We start from the raw sequence: 15,807 nt of genomic DNA, 5'->3' as shown, positions 1-15,807 counted from the left end.
TAGTCAGGATCAGTAAAATGACAGTACAGTACCTGTTTCAACAACAACGGCCACACTAAAGCGCAAGAAATGTGTAATACGTTAGTACCAACTGGGAAAGGTGGGAAATGATTACCGCTACTCTACTTATGTACTAGTGTGCTACTAACGAAAGATTGCCCAGAGGTGTTGTATTCACCCCACCGCCATTCACTTGAACCGAGGCATATGCATGACTGGAGTCCAACTACAGGACCACAGTCGCCTACTATACCTAGACAGCTAGGTAGCTTAACATAAAGGCCTTCTAAGTGCTAGTAGGTACATACGTCGATATCCAGGCATCAGCTTGCGATATCAACAGTAGCTCGGAAAGTCACCTGTGGTTCAAATGCATCTTGAATGCGCAAGTGTTTTAGGTACAGACATCTCAGTAATACTCAAACCAGCCCACATACATATCATATCCGTTTCGCTCCGATCCAGAATATTGCTGATTGTCCGCGACACTACATGAGCGCAAGAAAAAAGGGGGGAGACAAGCGCATTGTAAGGAAATTGTACTGCAGTATGTGCAGAGCGGATACCCGAGTATCGGCCAAACGATGTCCAGGTAAGCCAAGAACAAGCAATGAAATTCAAACCCGTTGCGCACAGGAATACGAAGGCGCTTGAATGTCTGTGCTCTGACACAATCCTCTGAGAGTGGTATTGTGAAAGATCCGCCTGCGGCAGGGTCCCTCCTCCTTGCCATGCCATGCCATGTACGGGTTGGGTACATAGATGCTGAGAACCCGAATAGGGGAGCAAACGAGCCGGGGCTGGGAACGCAGTGGTGTTCACACCCAATGACCTGGCCTGAATTGGGTGTTGCCGACAACCTGGATGTCCACGTGGTCTGCTACAACGAGTGGCATGGCCCACCCCACCCGGTCAGCAAGTTGATTGTCGTCGAGGTCTGGTACCACGGTCTGCATAGCCCATTCCACTCGGTCGACCGAGTAGATGTTGTTGGGGCTTGGCATGGCGATTGGCATGGCTAGGCCCACGCCGTTCGTGATGTCGAACATACAAGTATCTGCATACGAAGGAATTACCACGACGTTCTGGGCTGCAGTGTGCAGGTTGGAAGTCGAGGTGATTGGGAATTGGACAGAGGTCAGATATGTGTTTTCCAGCTCTGCCGCGCCAATTTGGCTGTTCTGATGTGTACCTCGACCCGAAAGACCGCCATCACCCTTAGGTCGAAGGTAGGCATTTCGATTCTCCAGAAACAAGTCTAGTGCGCTGTCCTCATGTTTGGCCTTGAGATGGTTCATGAGATCGCCTTGACGGGTGAAGAGCCTCTTGCATTTCGTTGCAGGGCAAAGCCACTTCAAACCCGGTGGAGCAGTGGACTTGGTATATGCCGTCGACTGCTGACTGCGGACTGATGTGACACCTAGCTCATGGCTATCACTCACAGGAGCAATAGCACCTGCCAGCCAAGGAAAATGGAAGTTGATGGATGAGGTCCTGTTGTCCATGGGGAAGGAGGGCACAGCAGGAGAAGTGACGGAGTTTGGAGGTGGCATTGTCAGACAAGGAATAGTGGGCGTATGAAGATTGTGCGAGGACGACATTGATGCGATTTCAGGTGAATCTGCGGAGTCTTTTGGAAACATCGGTGGGTGGAGCGGGTGCTTTGCTGGCCCAAGGGCAAAGTGCAACACCCGCGTGGGGTCAGCAACAAGTGGATGAAGGAGAATCGGGCACGAAGAGGCTAGAGGTAGAGGAGGTGTGATACAAGAACAGAGCCAGAGGTTTTGCTGGTGGTCGAGGAACGAAAGTCAATAGTTGATGGGGACGGCAAGAAGAGGAAGAAGGGGAGATTGGTCTTGAGGAGGCCAGCGAGCTGGGAGGCGTGATGTACTCAAGCAACCGTGTGGGAGGGGTGAGTAGGGTTCGAATCTCGTGGCCGAATGGGAGACGGGCTTATATGCCAGCGAAAGGAACGGAATAAACACATGGACCTGCCAGAAAGGCTGAGCACAAATATGTCGTCGAGCCGCAGTCCATGGAACTGAAACCCGCTGTCCATATCGAACAACCCCGGCCCTGAACTCTTCGAAAAGTGGTGGTTTGAAGGTGTTGAAGGTGTTGAAGGCGTTTTTGAGGCCATCGCTCACAGATGGTAATTGGTGCAGCGCGCATGCGTGGTACATTGGTGGTCCAAATAGTACCAGGGCGATGCTGAGGTGCGAACAGGGCCGAACGGGTTCTATTAGCTGGAATGCGGAGAGATGGGACCACTACAACTTTCGCGCATCCGGGGGTCACGGATGATACCAGTCGCAGTCATATTAGGCGTTCAACCAGGGTTTTTCGAGAGACCCTGTATCTCGAAAAACCCTGGTCAAACGCTCGAACTCCTAATAAAAAGCCTTGTCCAAAAGCCTTTTCAAAATTGTATCTGCCTACCTACTAGTAGGTAGACTCCGTCGACAGGGCTTGTGGCACTCTGTGGTTTCAGTGCGCATGACGATATTGACACATTCAAGCTGTGCCCCGGTTCAAATGGGTGGGCGGAGGACTTGCAAACTTCTGGGGTGCCTTTCGTCGCTACAGCAGTACTGCAGTGCGGTGTGTAGGTACGGGCCTTTTTAGTAGTCATAACATACCTACCTGTAGGTACAGTACCACGGTCCGTCATAAGCGACCTAAGAATACTTGGGCTTTCAAGGACTTATGCCAGGTAACCTGCTTCGACTTTTTATATCTTACGCTGGGAGTGTGACCGCGCCATACCAGGCAGAAGCAGTACCGTCGGCAATGCTGCTACCAAGACCAATCAGGCTGGCGCAGAGGAGGGACAGGATCTGGATGTAGTCCGCGGACGAACTGATGCATTGCGAAATCGACGTTGGCGGGGTCAAACCCATTGGTAGAAAGACGAACGAGTGCGGCGGGCGATACCTAGAACAGATCCAAAGGCGAAAAACGTCGGGAGCATCGAAATGCACAGTTTTCGAGCAGGCCAAACACATCTGAGCTGTCAAGAGGATGCTGTAGAGGTTGTATCATTCGGATAGATGAAGAACTTTTGTTGGACGCTTGTTTTGATGCCGATGTAGTATAACATCAGTAAGAATATCAACCAAAAGAATATCGACTAGGAGAATATCGACAATGTATTATTCCTTTGGCACCTCATGTTAAACCCATCTACGAGATAGATTGATCTCGCGGTGTCGGCAAGGAGTATACGTATTTGCTTGTCGTCGGGATGAATCCACCTACATGGACGACAGGCGGTAGAAAATTCGGCTTCTAGCACGTTTCAATGTAAACCGCGTGCTGAGTATTATGTAAGGCTGCAAGAATATCCCAAAGGACAGTAGGGTAGCCGCAGAGCCAACTTCTTACATTCTTTCTGAGGACCACCTGGTCGGTGGATCCCACCCCGGACAAGGCCCGGGAGACTGTTTGAACATGCTTAGCACGCCGTCAAGACAGAGTTCGGTGCTTGGAGACCGAGTGCGGGATCTAGATTCAAGTTACGGACGGGCGGTTGCTGTATGGTGCGGTGGCGGAGAGTACGAAGTTGCAGCAGTACTACACTCTAGTACCGTGGACTGCAGTGCCAGTGTAGAATCCGTAGAAGTTGCGGCAAAATTCTGGCGGACGACGATAATTGCCCGGGAGCAAAAACCGATGAGGCTCGGTCGCTCGGCAGCAGGATTATTATTATTGCGCTTTCCAACGACGGCGAGCGCAAAAAAAAGGTGGATGATGTTTGGACTGCGGTGCAACGCACTGCGCCCATAAGCCCCTAGTCCGTTTCCGGTTTAGCAGCGCTGGAGCTTCAATCCCTTTGAAAAAATACCTGTCCGTCCGCTCCAACTTCATCTTCTCTTCGTATCTTCCCTCGCATCTTTGCTTCATCAACAACCCTTCTCTCCACTCAGTCTTCAGTCGTCAGTTCATTGTTCTGCCGTCAAGATGTCGGGCGAAGTTCCTCAGGCCAGAAAGAATGTCATGGGCATTGTGAGTTGCGCCTCGCGTCTCCCGCAGCAGATGGTTTTCTTCAGCTCACCTGGAGCCTGAACATCATCTGGCATGCATCTCAAACCGCATTTGGATCATATAGCTAACTGTTTCTACGTTATAGCCGCCCTTCGTGATTGATTTCTGTCAGTACAAGTCTACTTGAGGTGGTCACGCATGATTTCTAACAGTTTGCAGTGATGGGTGGTGTTTCCGCCGCCGTCTCGGTGAGTTCGGGTTCTTCCAGTTCTTGTGAAGAATGCGGAAGCTAACAGGCGACAGAAAACTGCCGCTGCCCCCATTGAGCGTGTCAAGCTCTTGATCCAGAACCAGGTACGCACGCCTCATCCCGCCGTCATCACTTCCCCGTTATCAGTATTTGCATATGTGTTTGCGAAAGAGAGAACATTTTGTCGGGCCTTCTTGTAGATGGGCGTTTTCGACCGAATGTGTAAAGAAGGCGCAAACTGCAGACTCCCTCTGTCGCATTTTGAAAACACCATAATCTTCAACCGTCATCCAAACACTAGAAGAATATTGGGACATCAGCTCACAACCCGACAGGATGAAATGATCAAGGCTGGTCGTCTTGACCGCAGATACAATGGTATCGTTGAGTGCTTCAGCCGTACCATCAAGAACGAGGGTGTCATGTCTCTGTGGAGAGGTAACACTGCCAACGTTATCCGATACTTCCCTACCCAGGCTCTCAACTTTGCGTTCCGCGACACCTACAAGTCGATGTTCGCCTTCAAGAAGGAGCGTGATGGTTACTGGAAGTGGATGGCCGGTAACTTGGCCTCTGGTGGTGCTGCTGGTGCCACTTCTCTTCTCTTCGTCTACTCCCTCGACTATGCTCGGTACGTGGGACACTTAGGCGCACTTACATATGATTTGTCCTAACATTCATACCAGTACCCGTCTTGCCAACGATGCCAAGTCTGCCTCCAAGGGTGGTGAGCGTCAATTCAACGGTCTCGTCGACGTCTACCGCAAGACTCTGGCTTCTGATGGTATCGCTGGTCTCTACCGTGGTTTCGGTCCTTCGGTCCTTGGTATAATCGTCTACCGTGGTCTGTACTTCGGCATGTACGACTCCATCAAGCCTGTTCTCCTGGTCGGTCCTCTTGAGGGTAACTTCTTGGCTTCCTTCTTGCTCGGCTGGGGTGTCACCACCGGTGCCGGTATCGCTTCCTACCCTCTGGACACCATCCGTCGTCGCATGATGATGACTTCTGGTGAGGTACGTATTTACAAGATCCCATGACATGTTACAGACCATATCTGACCAATCGTGTAGGCCGTCAAGTACAAGAGCTCCTTCGACGCTGCCCGACAGATCATGGCTGCTGAGGGTATCCGATCCTTCTTCAAGGGTGCCGGTGCCAACATCCTCCGTGGTGTTGCTGGTGCTGGTGTGCTCTCCATCTACGACCGTATGTATTCTCCGCTTGACATTGGTTTCTTCAATATACTAACCTGATTACAGAGGTCCAACTCCTCATGTTCGGCAAGGCCTACAAGGGTGGTTCCGGCTAAACGCCTCGCCCACATTCGCCAACGGCTTCCATGATGGCTTCTGCGCGGCAACTCTTGCTGCGTAGGAGCTTGCCGAGTAAGGAAAGGAGCACAGGTTAATGGTGTTGCCTGGGGCCTGCTGATCAAGTTTTCAAGGTCTCCTGGGGGATTGAGGATGTGAAGATCTGGGGTTGATGAACGAGCGACATGGTTGTGCAAATAGACAAGGTCAACCACAACCGGGCGACGGGCGCGAGAAAAGACAATCAGCAAGCGGACATAAGGGCAAAAATTGGCCGCAGCCAGCGCATGCTCGGTTTGATAGCGTTGACCCTCGATGGGTTGTGACACATGGGGTTCATTGTTTTCTTCTAGCCGAACTTCTGCGTTGCTACTCTTCAATCCCGATTGTACTTTATTACCTATCTCATTTGCTCCACTCAATGTGTTCGTTCTGAATTTCCTGTGCACTTCAGGCTCATGTGACCGTCTGGTGAGGGCAATCTCTAAGGCACTGGTACTTCCTGATTCTCCTCTAGTGGTACGATCCATGGAGACTCTAGTTACAGTACTACCACTGCCACCTAGGTGACTGCGAGGGATTTCGGGGGACAACGTGAGCTTCCCACATGCCAACATGTAGCAGACCCTGCCAACATTTTGTTCTAATGTCTTTGCCCAATAGAAGTCTTCGCATCATTCTTGCTGTACGTTCTCACCGATCAAGCCTTCGCCATCTGTTTAGCGGGTTTCCCTGCGCTAATCGGCCTAGGTCTTCCCGTCGCCGTTGATTTGTCTCCATATCTGCTCTTCCGTTTTTGACAATTTCTTGCCTGCAGCCTTTGCCCATGCTATAGCAGTGGTCAGGACCCCGGACTCGTTGTCCGAGCCACGGTCGAATGTCGGTTCGGCGTCCAATATCCCGCCTCTATTCGAGGACGTGGGACTAGCCCTGTTCTCGTAGGGCTGGCAGAACTCGACCGGCTTGTCATCGAACGAGGCCCGTGAGTCCTGCATGTAGCCTGGCGGATGGGACAGGTCTTGAGGATAGTTCGACGTCATGCCGGCCGGAGGAATGGAGCGCGTAGGAGTGTAGAGGGAGGGCGATTGCTGGTGATTAGGGAGGGGCACAGGGCGTGAATGAGTGGGCGTAGGGGATGGCACAGCATGGCGGATCGGAGAGGCACTCGAGGGTGTCCATTGAGGAACATCGCCAGGGCGTGGTGCAGGTGGAATCGAAAGCTTGGGAGAGTGGTCTCTGGACGTCGACTGCGGCGGAGACGGCACCGCACCAGGTTGTGGTGGAGGAGGGCTGTCGGTCACTCTGCTGCTGCTACTGCCGTCCGCAGGCACAGTAGCTGTCGGTTCGAATCTGCGATTGCAGGTGCTCGACACAGTATTTGTGGGCTGTGGCACCGCAGGAGCACCGGGCCGCGCTGGTTGTGATGAAGGAGCCGCTCCGTGGGCAGACCCGGTAGGCGTCGCTGTGGTAGTGGCCGGAGCATCCACAGGGGTGTATCGTGCTGCTGCAGTACTGGGCGAAACAGCCTGGGGGTGGGAAGGAATGTTGGTGTTGATGGGCGAGGCGGTGTGAAGTGGAATTGGAGCCATGGCTTCCTCAAGCGCGACTTGACTTCTCTACACTTTCACGGTGGATGGTGGCTTCACTGGGTCACCGAGAAAGATTCAAGGAAAATAAAAGATAAAGAAGAGATGTAGTAGGAGTGGTACTGTATATACTCGGTCCTGAGGCAGGGAAAAGGCACAGTGCTGCCCGTGCGTTTGCCTCAAGGGATAGAAAACGTAGAGCAGTTGCGCGTCATCAAGGGAAGGACTATAAAAGGGGGCTGTCAGAACAGCAGCCGGAATATCCTGATCTCACGCTTGTGGTGCAGTGAGTGCGGTATAGACGATTTGGACAATGAGCCTTTGTTAAGGTCCAGAAGGTTGGGTTTGCAACCGAATGGCATCAATAACGATTGAATTGGTCCCTAAATGCGACGAAGGCGTAAATTGTATCAACGCAGGTACCTCAGTACTATATGAGGCGCAGGAAGGCGGGTGTGTCCTGCGTGCGGCGACGTAAGCACTCCACAGGGACGTCGAGGCTGGTGCAATGTGGCGCAGGTTGAGCTTGGACGTCTACTACTGTAATGACAATGTCACGTGATCGCCGCTGCATGAGTCAAGTCACTCATGCCAAGGCCATTAACTGACGTCCGCAAAAAATATCGGAAGATCGTATTTCCGATTGGCGTCACATCCGCGATGAGGCCCGGGCAGAAAAAAGGCCCCAAGCACCGTCAAAGCTGAGGTCTGCCACCGCCAGCCGGAACTCGTGCGTCTTCCCCAGCAATAATAGATGCTGGCTTCTATATACTCCTCCTCAGGCTTCATCTGCTGTATCATTTCTACAGAAACCCTAGACTGATCTCGGGCTCGGAGCCGTTCGCGGTGCGATCTACATCTCGACCCGCAAGGGCAGCGTCGCACTCGAACTGCAGAGCAGACCGCGTGCTGGAGTCCGTTGCTTTGATTGGTGTAGCCCATCGTCTGCGTCCCAACTTGGCATATCAACTCATCAACCTGGCTGCGTTCTACCGTTTCCTCGCCTCGGTCAACACACGCTCCATCAGAGTATCGAAAATTTTGACGGATGCAGTGAGCTTCCATTAAACCACCATTCTTCCCACCGCAAGTTTGGGATACGGCGGCCTGCATCGACCGGGCCTCTCTTCTACTGCTATCGATAGCCAGATGCACATCATATCACCGCTTCGACAAACCCCAGTCGGCTCTTCCGCTCGCCCAGTCAGCCCTACGGCGTGCTGAAGTAGAGCCCTGCCAGAGCCTTGTCGGGTTGCTATTTTTGCCGTGACCGGGATTTCACCCGCGATTGCTGCCAAATACCCGCACCATGTACGTGGCCGTCCTTCTTATAGACAATGTCTCTAATTTCAACGCAGGAAGTTTGGGAAACAGATCCAGCGCCAGCAATTGGATCTTCCTGAATATGCTGCTAGTTTTCTCAATTATAAGGCGTTGAAAAAGGTAGCGTAATCTTGTGCCAACATTGAGGGGTTTGACTTACACATTTTCAAGCTCATCAAGCAGCTCAGCGCTACTCCCACGATCGCGGCGCAAGGCTCCACGGCTGTAGATACGCAATCGGCTCTACGTGCAAACAAGGAAGTTTTCTTCTTTCGTCTGGTAGGTCGTCGACTGTTACTAGTCGCCAACCTGCGCTCATGAATCTCCAGGAGCGTGAAATAGAAAAGGTCAATGTCTTTTACCTGCAGAAAGAGGCAGAGGTATGTTGGATGAGCTACAATAGGGTTCTGCGTCTAACATCGACCAGTTTTCGCTGCGGCTTAAAACCCTCCTCGACAAAAAGCGTGTTATACAAGCAAGAATAGCTGCCAACCCCAGACTATCGGCCAGCTTCGCCACGTTAGTCGAGGGATTCCAACAGTTCGACAATGATCTCAACAAGCTTCAAGTGCGCAGCCGCCATCTCACTGCCGCATCTGACCGCTGCTGACGTGTATTAGCAATTCGTTGAAGTCAATGAAACCGCCATCTCCAAAATTCTGAAAAAGGTCTGTCTGGCCTTTCACTTATTTCTTGAACAGCGCTGATGTATCATAGTGGGACAAAACGTCAAAGGTGCACACCCTTTCCCATCACCATCATAAGGCACGCTGACTTTGTATAGTCGAGAACGAAAGAGATCTATCTGCAGCGTGCAGTCGAAATTCAACCTTGTTTCAACCGTGATGTACTTCGAGATCTTTCTGACCGTGCCACAACAGCTCGGCTCGACCTTGAGGCTTGGGCAGAAGGGGAAAACATTCAATATGAGGTGCCCAGATCGACGGATCGAATGATCGGCCAGCGGGTTGGAACTGAAGAAAGCGACACCGATCTTCAAATTCTCCAAGCGTCTGCTGCGGGCAACATTGGTGCGCTGCGCGAATGGATCGCACGATTGAGTGCATCTCCTGACGCAGGGGAGCGGTTCACCCGCATCTTCCTTGCGACCATTAGCGAGGCCCCGGACGAATCTTTGCGGCTCTTCCTCGATTCTGGACTTGTTGACATTCATGCCGAGGACGACATCAACGAGCGCAATTGCCTACACGAGGCGACGATATACGGAAAGGACGTGGTCCTAGAGTATGGCCTGACACACGGCGTCGACCTAACAAGATCGGATGTCTATGGGAGGGTTCCACTGCATTATGCATGCATCAGAGGAAGATTGGCCATGGTTCGGCGATTGCTTGAGTACGGGCCCAACACCATAGACATGAAAGACCACGACAACTTTACCCCCTTGATCCACAGTATTGTCCGTCGGCGAGTCGACTGCGTCCGCCTGCTGCTTGAGCACAACGCCAGGATTGATCCCGACACAGATGCAGACCATATCCCGCTAAATTTAGCATGCCAGCACGGGTGTGTGGAGATTGCCAGGATGTTATTGGAGAGGAACGCGAGATTGCTTGCAGACGCCGAGGGCCTTTTCCCGCAACATCTAGTCGCCAGATCCAGTCAGGAGGCCGAGCTGCTTCTAATTCTCAGGCAGCACGGCGCCGACCTCAATCAGCGGGACAAGCTTTACCAATGGACGCCGTTGTTTCACGCCGCCAGTGAAGGTCGGGTACATTGCTTGCGTGTCCTCTTGGAAAACGGCGCAGACCCCGACGCCCTTGATGAGAAGGGCTTGACCGCGATGTATTACGCTACATGGGAGGGACACCTTGAATGCATGGATCTACTGTGGGAACGAAGCAGCCGCCGCCAGGCTGACAGACGGGCCTCCTCCAGACTTGGTGCAGTCCTGCCTCCGAACAGCCAGATGAACGCAATGGAGATTACTCCCGAGGAACCAGCCCCTGCCGAAGGCGATGGTATTCCCGATCTGTCGCTCCCACCACCAATCATCCCGATGCGTCGCTATGGCCACAACTTCCTTGACACGAAAACATTCATTGCGATCAATTTTGACCGCGGGGAACAAGCAATACAATTCTTTAATGAAGCTCGGTATCCTGCTGCACGCCTGACGATTTCTTCAAAAACCTCTGATCTCATCCCGCGCAACTTGATGTTGCCCATACAGGAAGACTCTCGATCTGTCTACTTCCAGGTTGACAACCTCAGTAGCTTTGCGGTGGATTTTGAGATTTTCCCGACCTTTGGTTCCAAAGTCATCGCGAAATCCGTCGCTCTTCCTGACCTGTTCCGTGCGATCGATAGCAGCGCCGGCACATGCTGTCTTCCAATGTTTGACCCCCGGCTGCGATGTGTCGGCCAGATTCAATTCAGTTTCCAGGTCATCAAACCATACCCGGGCACGCCGTTGGAAATCACTCAATTTGCAACGTATTGGAAAGCTACAAGTGCATTGGACGACCATGGCGGGCTGGTGACTGGCTCAAGTCTCTCGGGAGACTACTTGCGTCTCACCGTACAGCTTACAAGGGACGGCGTTCCCGTCATATACCCATCTTATTTCGTTCCCTACAACAACCTTGACGTCTCTATCTGCCGAGTGAAATTTGATGTGCTGGAGAAACTTGGATTGTGCGGCAAGCTGCTAGACGGCAACGGAGTGTCTACACTGAACAGCATAGACATAATGGACTGGCGCGATCGAGTGTCTGGATCGATTTTCCCCCTGCGCGATATTCTCGCCGCGGTTCCGCCGCAGATCAGCTTTAACCTCCACATCCTCTATCCGACGGTAGGGGAGGACGTCGATCTGGGCGTCAACGCAAGCATCGATATCAACACTTTTGCGGATGCCATTCTCACCGAAGTCTTTGACCATGCTCGCTCTCTTCGCGCCCAGTCACCCGATCTGTCACGCTCCATTGTGTTTAGTTCGGTCAACCCTAACATCTGCACGGCCCTGAACTGGAAGCAGCCCAACTTCCCTATTTTGCTCTGCAACGACCTCGGCAGCGCACATGGACGGCCGGGCCCATGTCATGGCACCTCAATCAAAGAGTCCGCCCGCCTCGCACAGACTAACAACTTTATGGGCATGACGTGCTCGGCGCGGATCCTGCAGATGGTGCCTGCGCTCATTGAGACTATTAGACAAGCAGGGCTGGTTTTGGTGTCGGACGCTTCTGAAACTGCGTCAAGACAGCCGCCTCCATCTGCGACGGGTTGGACAATGATGCCCGAGGGCGTGAATGGGATCATGAAGCCAAATGGCATTTTGCGCTTCAACGAAACGGTCGACATGTGATATGAGCTGGGGGATACGTTGCAGTTAACAGTTGATTTATCGCTGCAACAAGCCCGTCAACAAAAGCTGCTCTTGCAGAGACAATCTACATAGAAGAGGCAATAAAAGTGAAGACCACAGACACTATCGGACCTCGGTCTGTACGGGGTTTTGGGGGGTTTTGGCCTGCTGCCGTCGGACAACGGGCAGGCAGTGCACTGGATCAAACCACGATGCAACTGTTGGTACTCGCCTTGAAAAGCTGATGACGGGCCTACAGCGTGGCCATCCCGAGATCACAAGCTCAGAATGATGCTGGTCGTGTTTGACCATTTTCTCAGCTGTCAAATGTCTAAGTATGCTGGAAAACGTAGAGTTTTGGCAAGCCATCCGACATTATGGTCTCAGGAGAAGTTTCGTTGAAGAGAATGGGAGCCTTGCAAACAGGGCGATGCGTCGCGCCTCTGTTAATGGAAAGTCAAAGACTTCTCTTGTGATAATGGGACGAATTCGCTGGTGTCTTGCACCATCTCTGCTCAGGTTGGTATAGGAAGACTGGACATCCGCAGGATCACACGTTCAGAGACTTATATCTCCCACCACGACCCGCCGTTGACAAGGAAAGCCTTCTCACGTTGTGTCTGCTGGACCGTGATTAAGCCAGTATCTTCAACTGATCACACAAGTCGGCCTGGGGTTTCACGAGATGTCGCTCACTCCGCAGATCTGTGTAAGTGTACAAAGTCCATGCTCACTAAGGAAGTGCTTTAAGATGCACCAAACGAGGCTGCTTTGGACGCATTTCAACACCCGGGCGGCCGCTGTTTGTATCAGATGGCACGCGTATGGACGCGTGAGTTTGTTTTCTGCTCTGGAAGGATCAACTGCGGTCTTCACAGGTTCGCTTCACTTGGACCTCACCTTTCGACCTCATCTCATCCACATCCTACCTGGCCCTGTTCTTTCCCCAGGAACCTTTGTTTTGATCACCTCAACAACTTCACCCTTCCTCACTTCCTCCACGCTATTCCCTTCTACAATCGAACACCATGGTCATCATCGATCCTGCCAGTTATGAGGGCGTAGAGGCGCTGCCCTCAAACTGCGCGCTCAGCTGCAGTCTGTTCGATACAGAAGGTGCCGCGCTTCATACCTCCGACATCAGTGTATTCATTTCCTTTGTTTGCGACTTGCACATCAGCCATATCCAGATCTTGCTTCAATCCAAGCGCGGCGACGTTGCAAAATTCAGATCTGTGCTGCGCATCCCGCAGCGTGCTTTCAAGTCAAAGAGGGATCTGGCATTTGAACCAGTTGAGAATGATGAAGAGCGACCAACCGATCTTGGCCCTGATTCCTTTCGATTGATTGTCCGCTTTCAACTGGATCAGGTCAGCTCCGAACAGCTTTTCATCCCAGATCCTCCAAAGCAAGTCTCCAGGATCAAGGACTATCTCAACAGCCATGCACCCCTTGTCATCCATGTCTACGGATCACCCTCCTCATTCTTAGCCCTGTACCGGCAATTTGTTCAAGATTCGTCCAGGGATCCGCTTAGGAAATGGTTACCACCAGGAAGCCCTGTCTTCTTGATTCGGCGCAACAAATTCATTCCTGAGCTGTCTCGTCCTGCAAAATACATTGTCCAGTCGAAAAACTCGTACTTCAATTATGACGAGTTTCTGATCCAAAGATGCATTGGCGATCTGCAGGAGTATGAGTCTGTGGCGCAAAAGGCAATCTCTTTTGAAAAAGAGACACATTCGATGTGGATTTTTGAGCTTCTCAACGGTGGAGATCACGCTTTCTTGGGGCTCATTGAGAAGTTAAACAGTGATGCTCTGCGTCTCCAGCCGGGCGAGACCTTGTTGATTGCCAACACCGAGGTCGAGGATGAGCCTACCCTTGAGGCCAGCGTTGCTGATCCAATACCCGGCTTCCCTGCCTCCCTGATACCCATCTACCTGAGGAATCATTACGACCAGAGAACATACACGTTTGGACATGCGACCTGGCCGATCGACCCGATCCCATGCCACGAACAAAGCGCGCTAGTTTCTAATATCGCGAGGCTTCGGCGACAGAAGCACTTCCAGGTCGAGGTACATTTGGTGAGAGAAGATGATGGTTATGACAACAAGGTTACTGCCATGTTTGAGCTCGACGAATGGTTCAAGGAGGCTTCAGAACGGGCAACAGATACGCGACGCGTCGTCATCGGAAGTAAGTTCGATGATGTCCGTCCATACGACATTTTTGCACCCATTCTCGAACAGGTCCCGGAGCCCATGTCTGTGATGAAACCACTCAACCCAGGTCAAAAGTCGGCCATCGAGCATATCCGCGCCGCTCCTGCCGGGATGGCCCTCATACAAGGACCGCCCGGTACCGGAAAGACATTCGTCGGCGGAGAGGTGGTGCGTCCGTTCATCGCTGCCAAAGTCCCGAAAGTCACGGTCCTCGCGTGTTCCGCAGCGAACAAGGCCGTGGATGCCCTTGCGATACGACTCCATTCTGTCATCATGTCCGAAAGCAACGAGAATGCATATCTTGTCAGAGCCTACAGTACAAGCACTGAGCGAGACATTGCGCTCCGTGAGGGCAAGTCAGGTGCAGAAAAACATAGGTTTAGGCATGCTCAGGTACCGTCGTGCGTCCAACACCTTGACGAGATTGGTCGCGCGACCTTCCAATCTATGCAGTTTGCAGTGGCGGTTCAGGAACAATATGCACGTGAGCATGGACCGGCAGATGGCCAAGTTCAGGACCGGCGAGTAACTGCGGAGTGTCTCAAGTTTTCAGTGGGATATCGCATTCTTCAAGTCCTTGGAGAGATGCCCGGTGGTCACGGCTCCCCTCAGGCAAACCCTGGAAAGTTTGAAGACTTCCACAAGTTCTGGCTGCAGCTTTCCAAAGGGGAAGAAATTGAGGACGAAAGTTTTAGAGGATTTGCAAATGCCATCGCAGGGATTCGAAGGCATGTGCTTTCCAATGCTGCTGTTGTCTGCTCCACAATAACAAATGCAATCCGGCCACAATTTGCCAACATCATTCGCGAGAATGTCAAGCTCGCTATCATTGACGAAGCTGCGCGCCTACAGGAGACTGAAGCCTTGGGTATCCTTGCGCAGTATCGAAGCATTGCAGGATACATTCAGATTGGTGACATTTGCCAACTTCCGCCATTTGTGGCAGCTCGACCCGATGACGGACACTTCATTTCTCAGCTTGGAACATCCCTGATGATGCGTATGCAGGCCAATGGCTCGCCGTCGGCGTTTTTGAATGTACAGCACCGCATGGATCCGGCTATCGCACGCCCACCCAACCGAATGTCGTACGATGGAAGACTGCAAGACCATGAGTCGGTTCTGGAAACCAGCAGGCCTTTTGCCAAAGAGGTGCGCAACTTCAATCAGCTCAAGTTTGGCAAGGCTTGCGCTGCAATCGTCATCGACATCGAGGCCACCGAGACAGAAACATCGCCATCCATGTCGAGATACAACGTTACTTATGTCAAGTACGGCATCAACCTGGCCAAAGAACTCGTCAACCGATTTCCTGGTAAATCCATCAGTATCTTCGCGTACTACGGAGCCCAGTACCGTCTCTACATGTCTGCCCTGGAGCGCCTGGTTGCTACGGATGGAAAGTACGATGTCATCTATGTGGACAAGGTTGACCGGATCCAAGGCTACGAATGTGATTTCGTCATTGGCGACATGCCCGTGGCTGGCCGAGGAGGTTTCTTGCAGAATCTCTCCCGGCCCAACGTGGCCATGACTCGTGCTAGGTACGGGTACTATTTGATGCTTACGAAAGAGCACATCTACCAGTCGCGCTCGCCTGTTCTCCAGCGTCTTGTCCAAGAGTACGGCTCGCAGGGCTCTCTGTACGTTATCGATCGGGTGGATCAATCATGGGCTCCTATCGAATCGCCGTACTTTGCGGACGACATGGTCGACTTAGAAGAGGACTGAAGCATTCAATGAGACTGGGATCAGCAATGTAGGATGTTCCGGGGGTTCTGTGACGACGACGAG

At 52.3% G+C, this 15,807-nt stretch overlaps 6 protein-coding genes across 7 annotated transcripts; 3 read left to right on the top strand and 3 right to left on the bottom strand.

The window, feature by feature from the left end:
• Positions 1 to 286: 286 nt before the first annotated feature.
• On the bottom strand, positions 287 to 1,553 carry HMPREF1120_03861 (uncharacterized protein; the record flags this gene model as incomplete). The annotated part of the gene is made up of 1 exon (XM_009157950.1): positions 287 to 1,553. The coding sequence occupies one exon, from the start codon at positions 1,551 to 1,553 to the stop codon at positions 819 to 821; it is 735 nt and encodes a 244-aa protein (XP_009156198.1). The 3' UTR covers positions 287 to 818.
• A 255-nt stretch (positions 1,554 to 1,808) lies between these two features.
• On the bottom strand, positions 1,809 to 2,183 carry HMPREF1120_03860 (uncharacterized protein; the record flags this gene model as incomplete). The annotated part of the gene is made up of 1 exon (XM_009157949.1): positions 1,809 to 2,183. The coding sequence occupies one exon, from the start codon at positions 2,181 to 2,183 to the stop codon at positions 1,809 to 1,811; it is 375 nt and encodes a 124-aa protein (XP_009156197.1).
• A 1,520-nt stretch (positions 2,184 to 3,703) lies between these two features.
• HMPREF1120_03858 lies at positions 3,704 to 7,466 on the top strand. 2 transcript variants are annotated; one of them, XM_009157947.1, is made up of 10 exons: positions 3,704 to 4,005; positions 4,130 to 4,151; positions 4,204 to 4,232; positions 4,288 to 4,338; positions 4,570 to 4,865; positions 4,921 to 5,248; positions 5,306 to 5,441; positions 5,495 to 6,139; positions 6,209 to 6,230; positions 6,363 to 7,466. In XM_009157947.1, the coding sequence occupies exons 1-8, from the start codon at positions 3,961 to 3,963 to the stop codon at positions 5,542 to 5,544; spliced, it is 957 nt and encodes a 318-aa protein (XP_009156195.1). In that variant the 5' UTR covers positions 3,704 to 3,960; the 3' UTR covers positions 5,545 to 6,139; positions 6,209 to 6,230; positions 6,363 to 7,466. The 2 variants fall into 2 exon arrangements, with proteins under 2 accessions (XP_009156195.1, XP_009156194.1); XM_009157946.1 differs by having other exon boundaries at positions 6,296 to 7,466.
• HMPREF1120_03859 (uncharacterized protein) lies at positions 6,219 to 7,315 on the bottom strand. Its single transcript, XM_009157948.1, has one exon. The coding sequence runs from the start codon at positions 7,132 to 7,134 to the stop codon at positions 6,292 to 6,294; it is 843 nt and encodes a 280-aa protein (XP_009156196.1). The 5' UTR covers positions 7,135 to 7,315; the 3' UTR covers positions 6,219 to 6,291.
• Positions 7,467 to 8,771: 1,305 nt separating the features above from the next.
• On the top strand, positions 8,772 to 11,785 carry HMPREF1120_03857 (CDK inhibitor PHO81; the record flags this gene model as incomplete). The annotated part of the gene is made up of 5 exons (XM_009157945.1): positions 8,772 to 8,834; positions 8,882 to 9,022; positions 9,075 to 9,122; positions 9,172 to 9,189; positions 9,239 to 11,785. 5 exons carry the CDS (start codon positions 8,772 to 8,774, stop codon positions 11,783 to 11,785), a joined length of 2,817 nt encoding a protein of 938 aa, XP_009156193.1.
• A 1,028-nt stretch (positions 11,786 to 12,813) lies between these two features.
• Positions 12,814 to 15,744, top strand: HMPREF1120_03856 (uncharacterized protein; the record flags this gene model as incomplete). The annotated part of the gene is made up of 1 exon (XM_009157944.1): positions 12,814 to 15,744. One exon carries the CDS (start codon positions 12,814 to 12,816, stop codon positions 15,742 to 15,744), a length of 2,931 nt encoding a protein of 976 aa, XP_009156192.1.
• Between the last annotated feature and the right edge of the window lie 63 nt (positions 15,745 to 15,807).

This window comes from Exophiala dermatitidis (assembly GCF_000230625.1).
Source record: "Exophiala dermatitidis NIH/UT8656 unplaced genomic scaffold supercont1.3, whole genome shotgun sequence".
In the NCBI taxonomy this organism is placed as follows: domain Eukaryota; kingdom Fungi; phylum Ascomycota; class Eurotiomycetes; order Chaetothyriales; family Herpotrichiellaceae; genus Exophiala; species Exophiala dermatitidis.
This window is presented reverse-complemented; position numbering and strand designations above follow the sequence as displayed.

Coding starts and splice junctions, on each gene's coding strand:
- HMPREF1120_03859 (XM_009157948.1), bottom strand. CDS start 7,134: ATGGCTCCAATTCCACTTCACACCGCCTCGCCCATCAACACCAACATT.
- HMPREF1120_03858 (XM_009157947.1), top strand. CDS start 3,961: ATGTCGGGCGAAGTTCCTCAGGCCAGAAAGAATGTCATGGGCATT. Junction 4,233..4,287: donor GTGTTTCCGCCGCCGTCTCG/GTGAGTTCGGGT, acceptor AACAGGCGACAG/AAAACTGCCGCTGCCCCCAT. Junction 4,866..4,920: donor TACTCCCTCGACTATGCTCG/GTACGTGGGACA, acceptor CATTCATACCAG/TACCCGTCTTGCCAACGATG.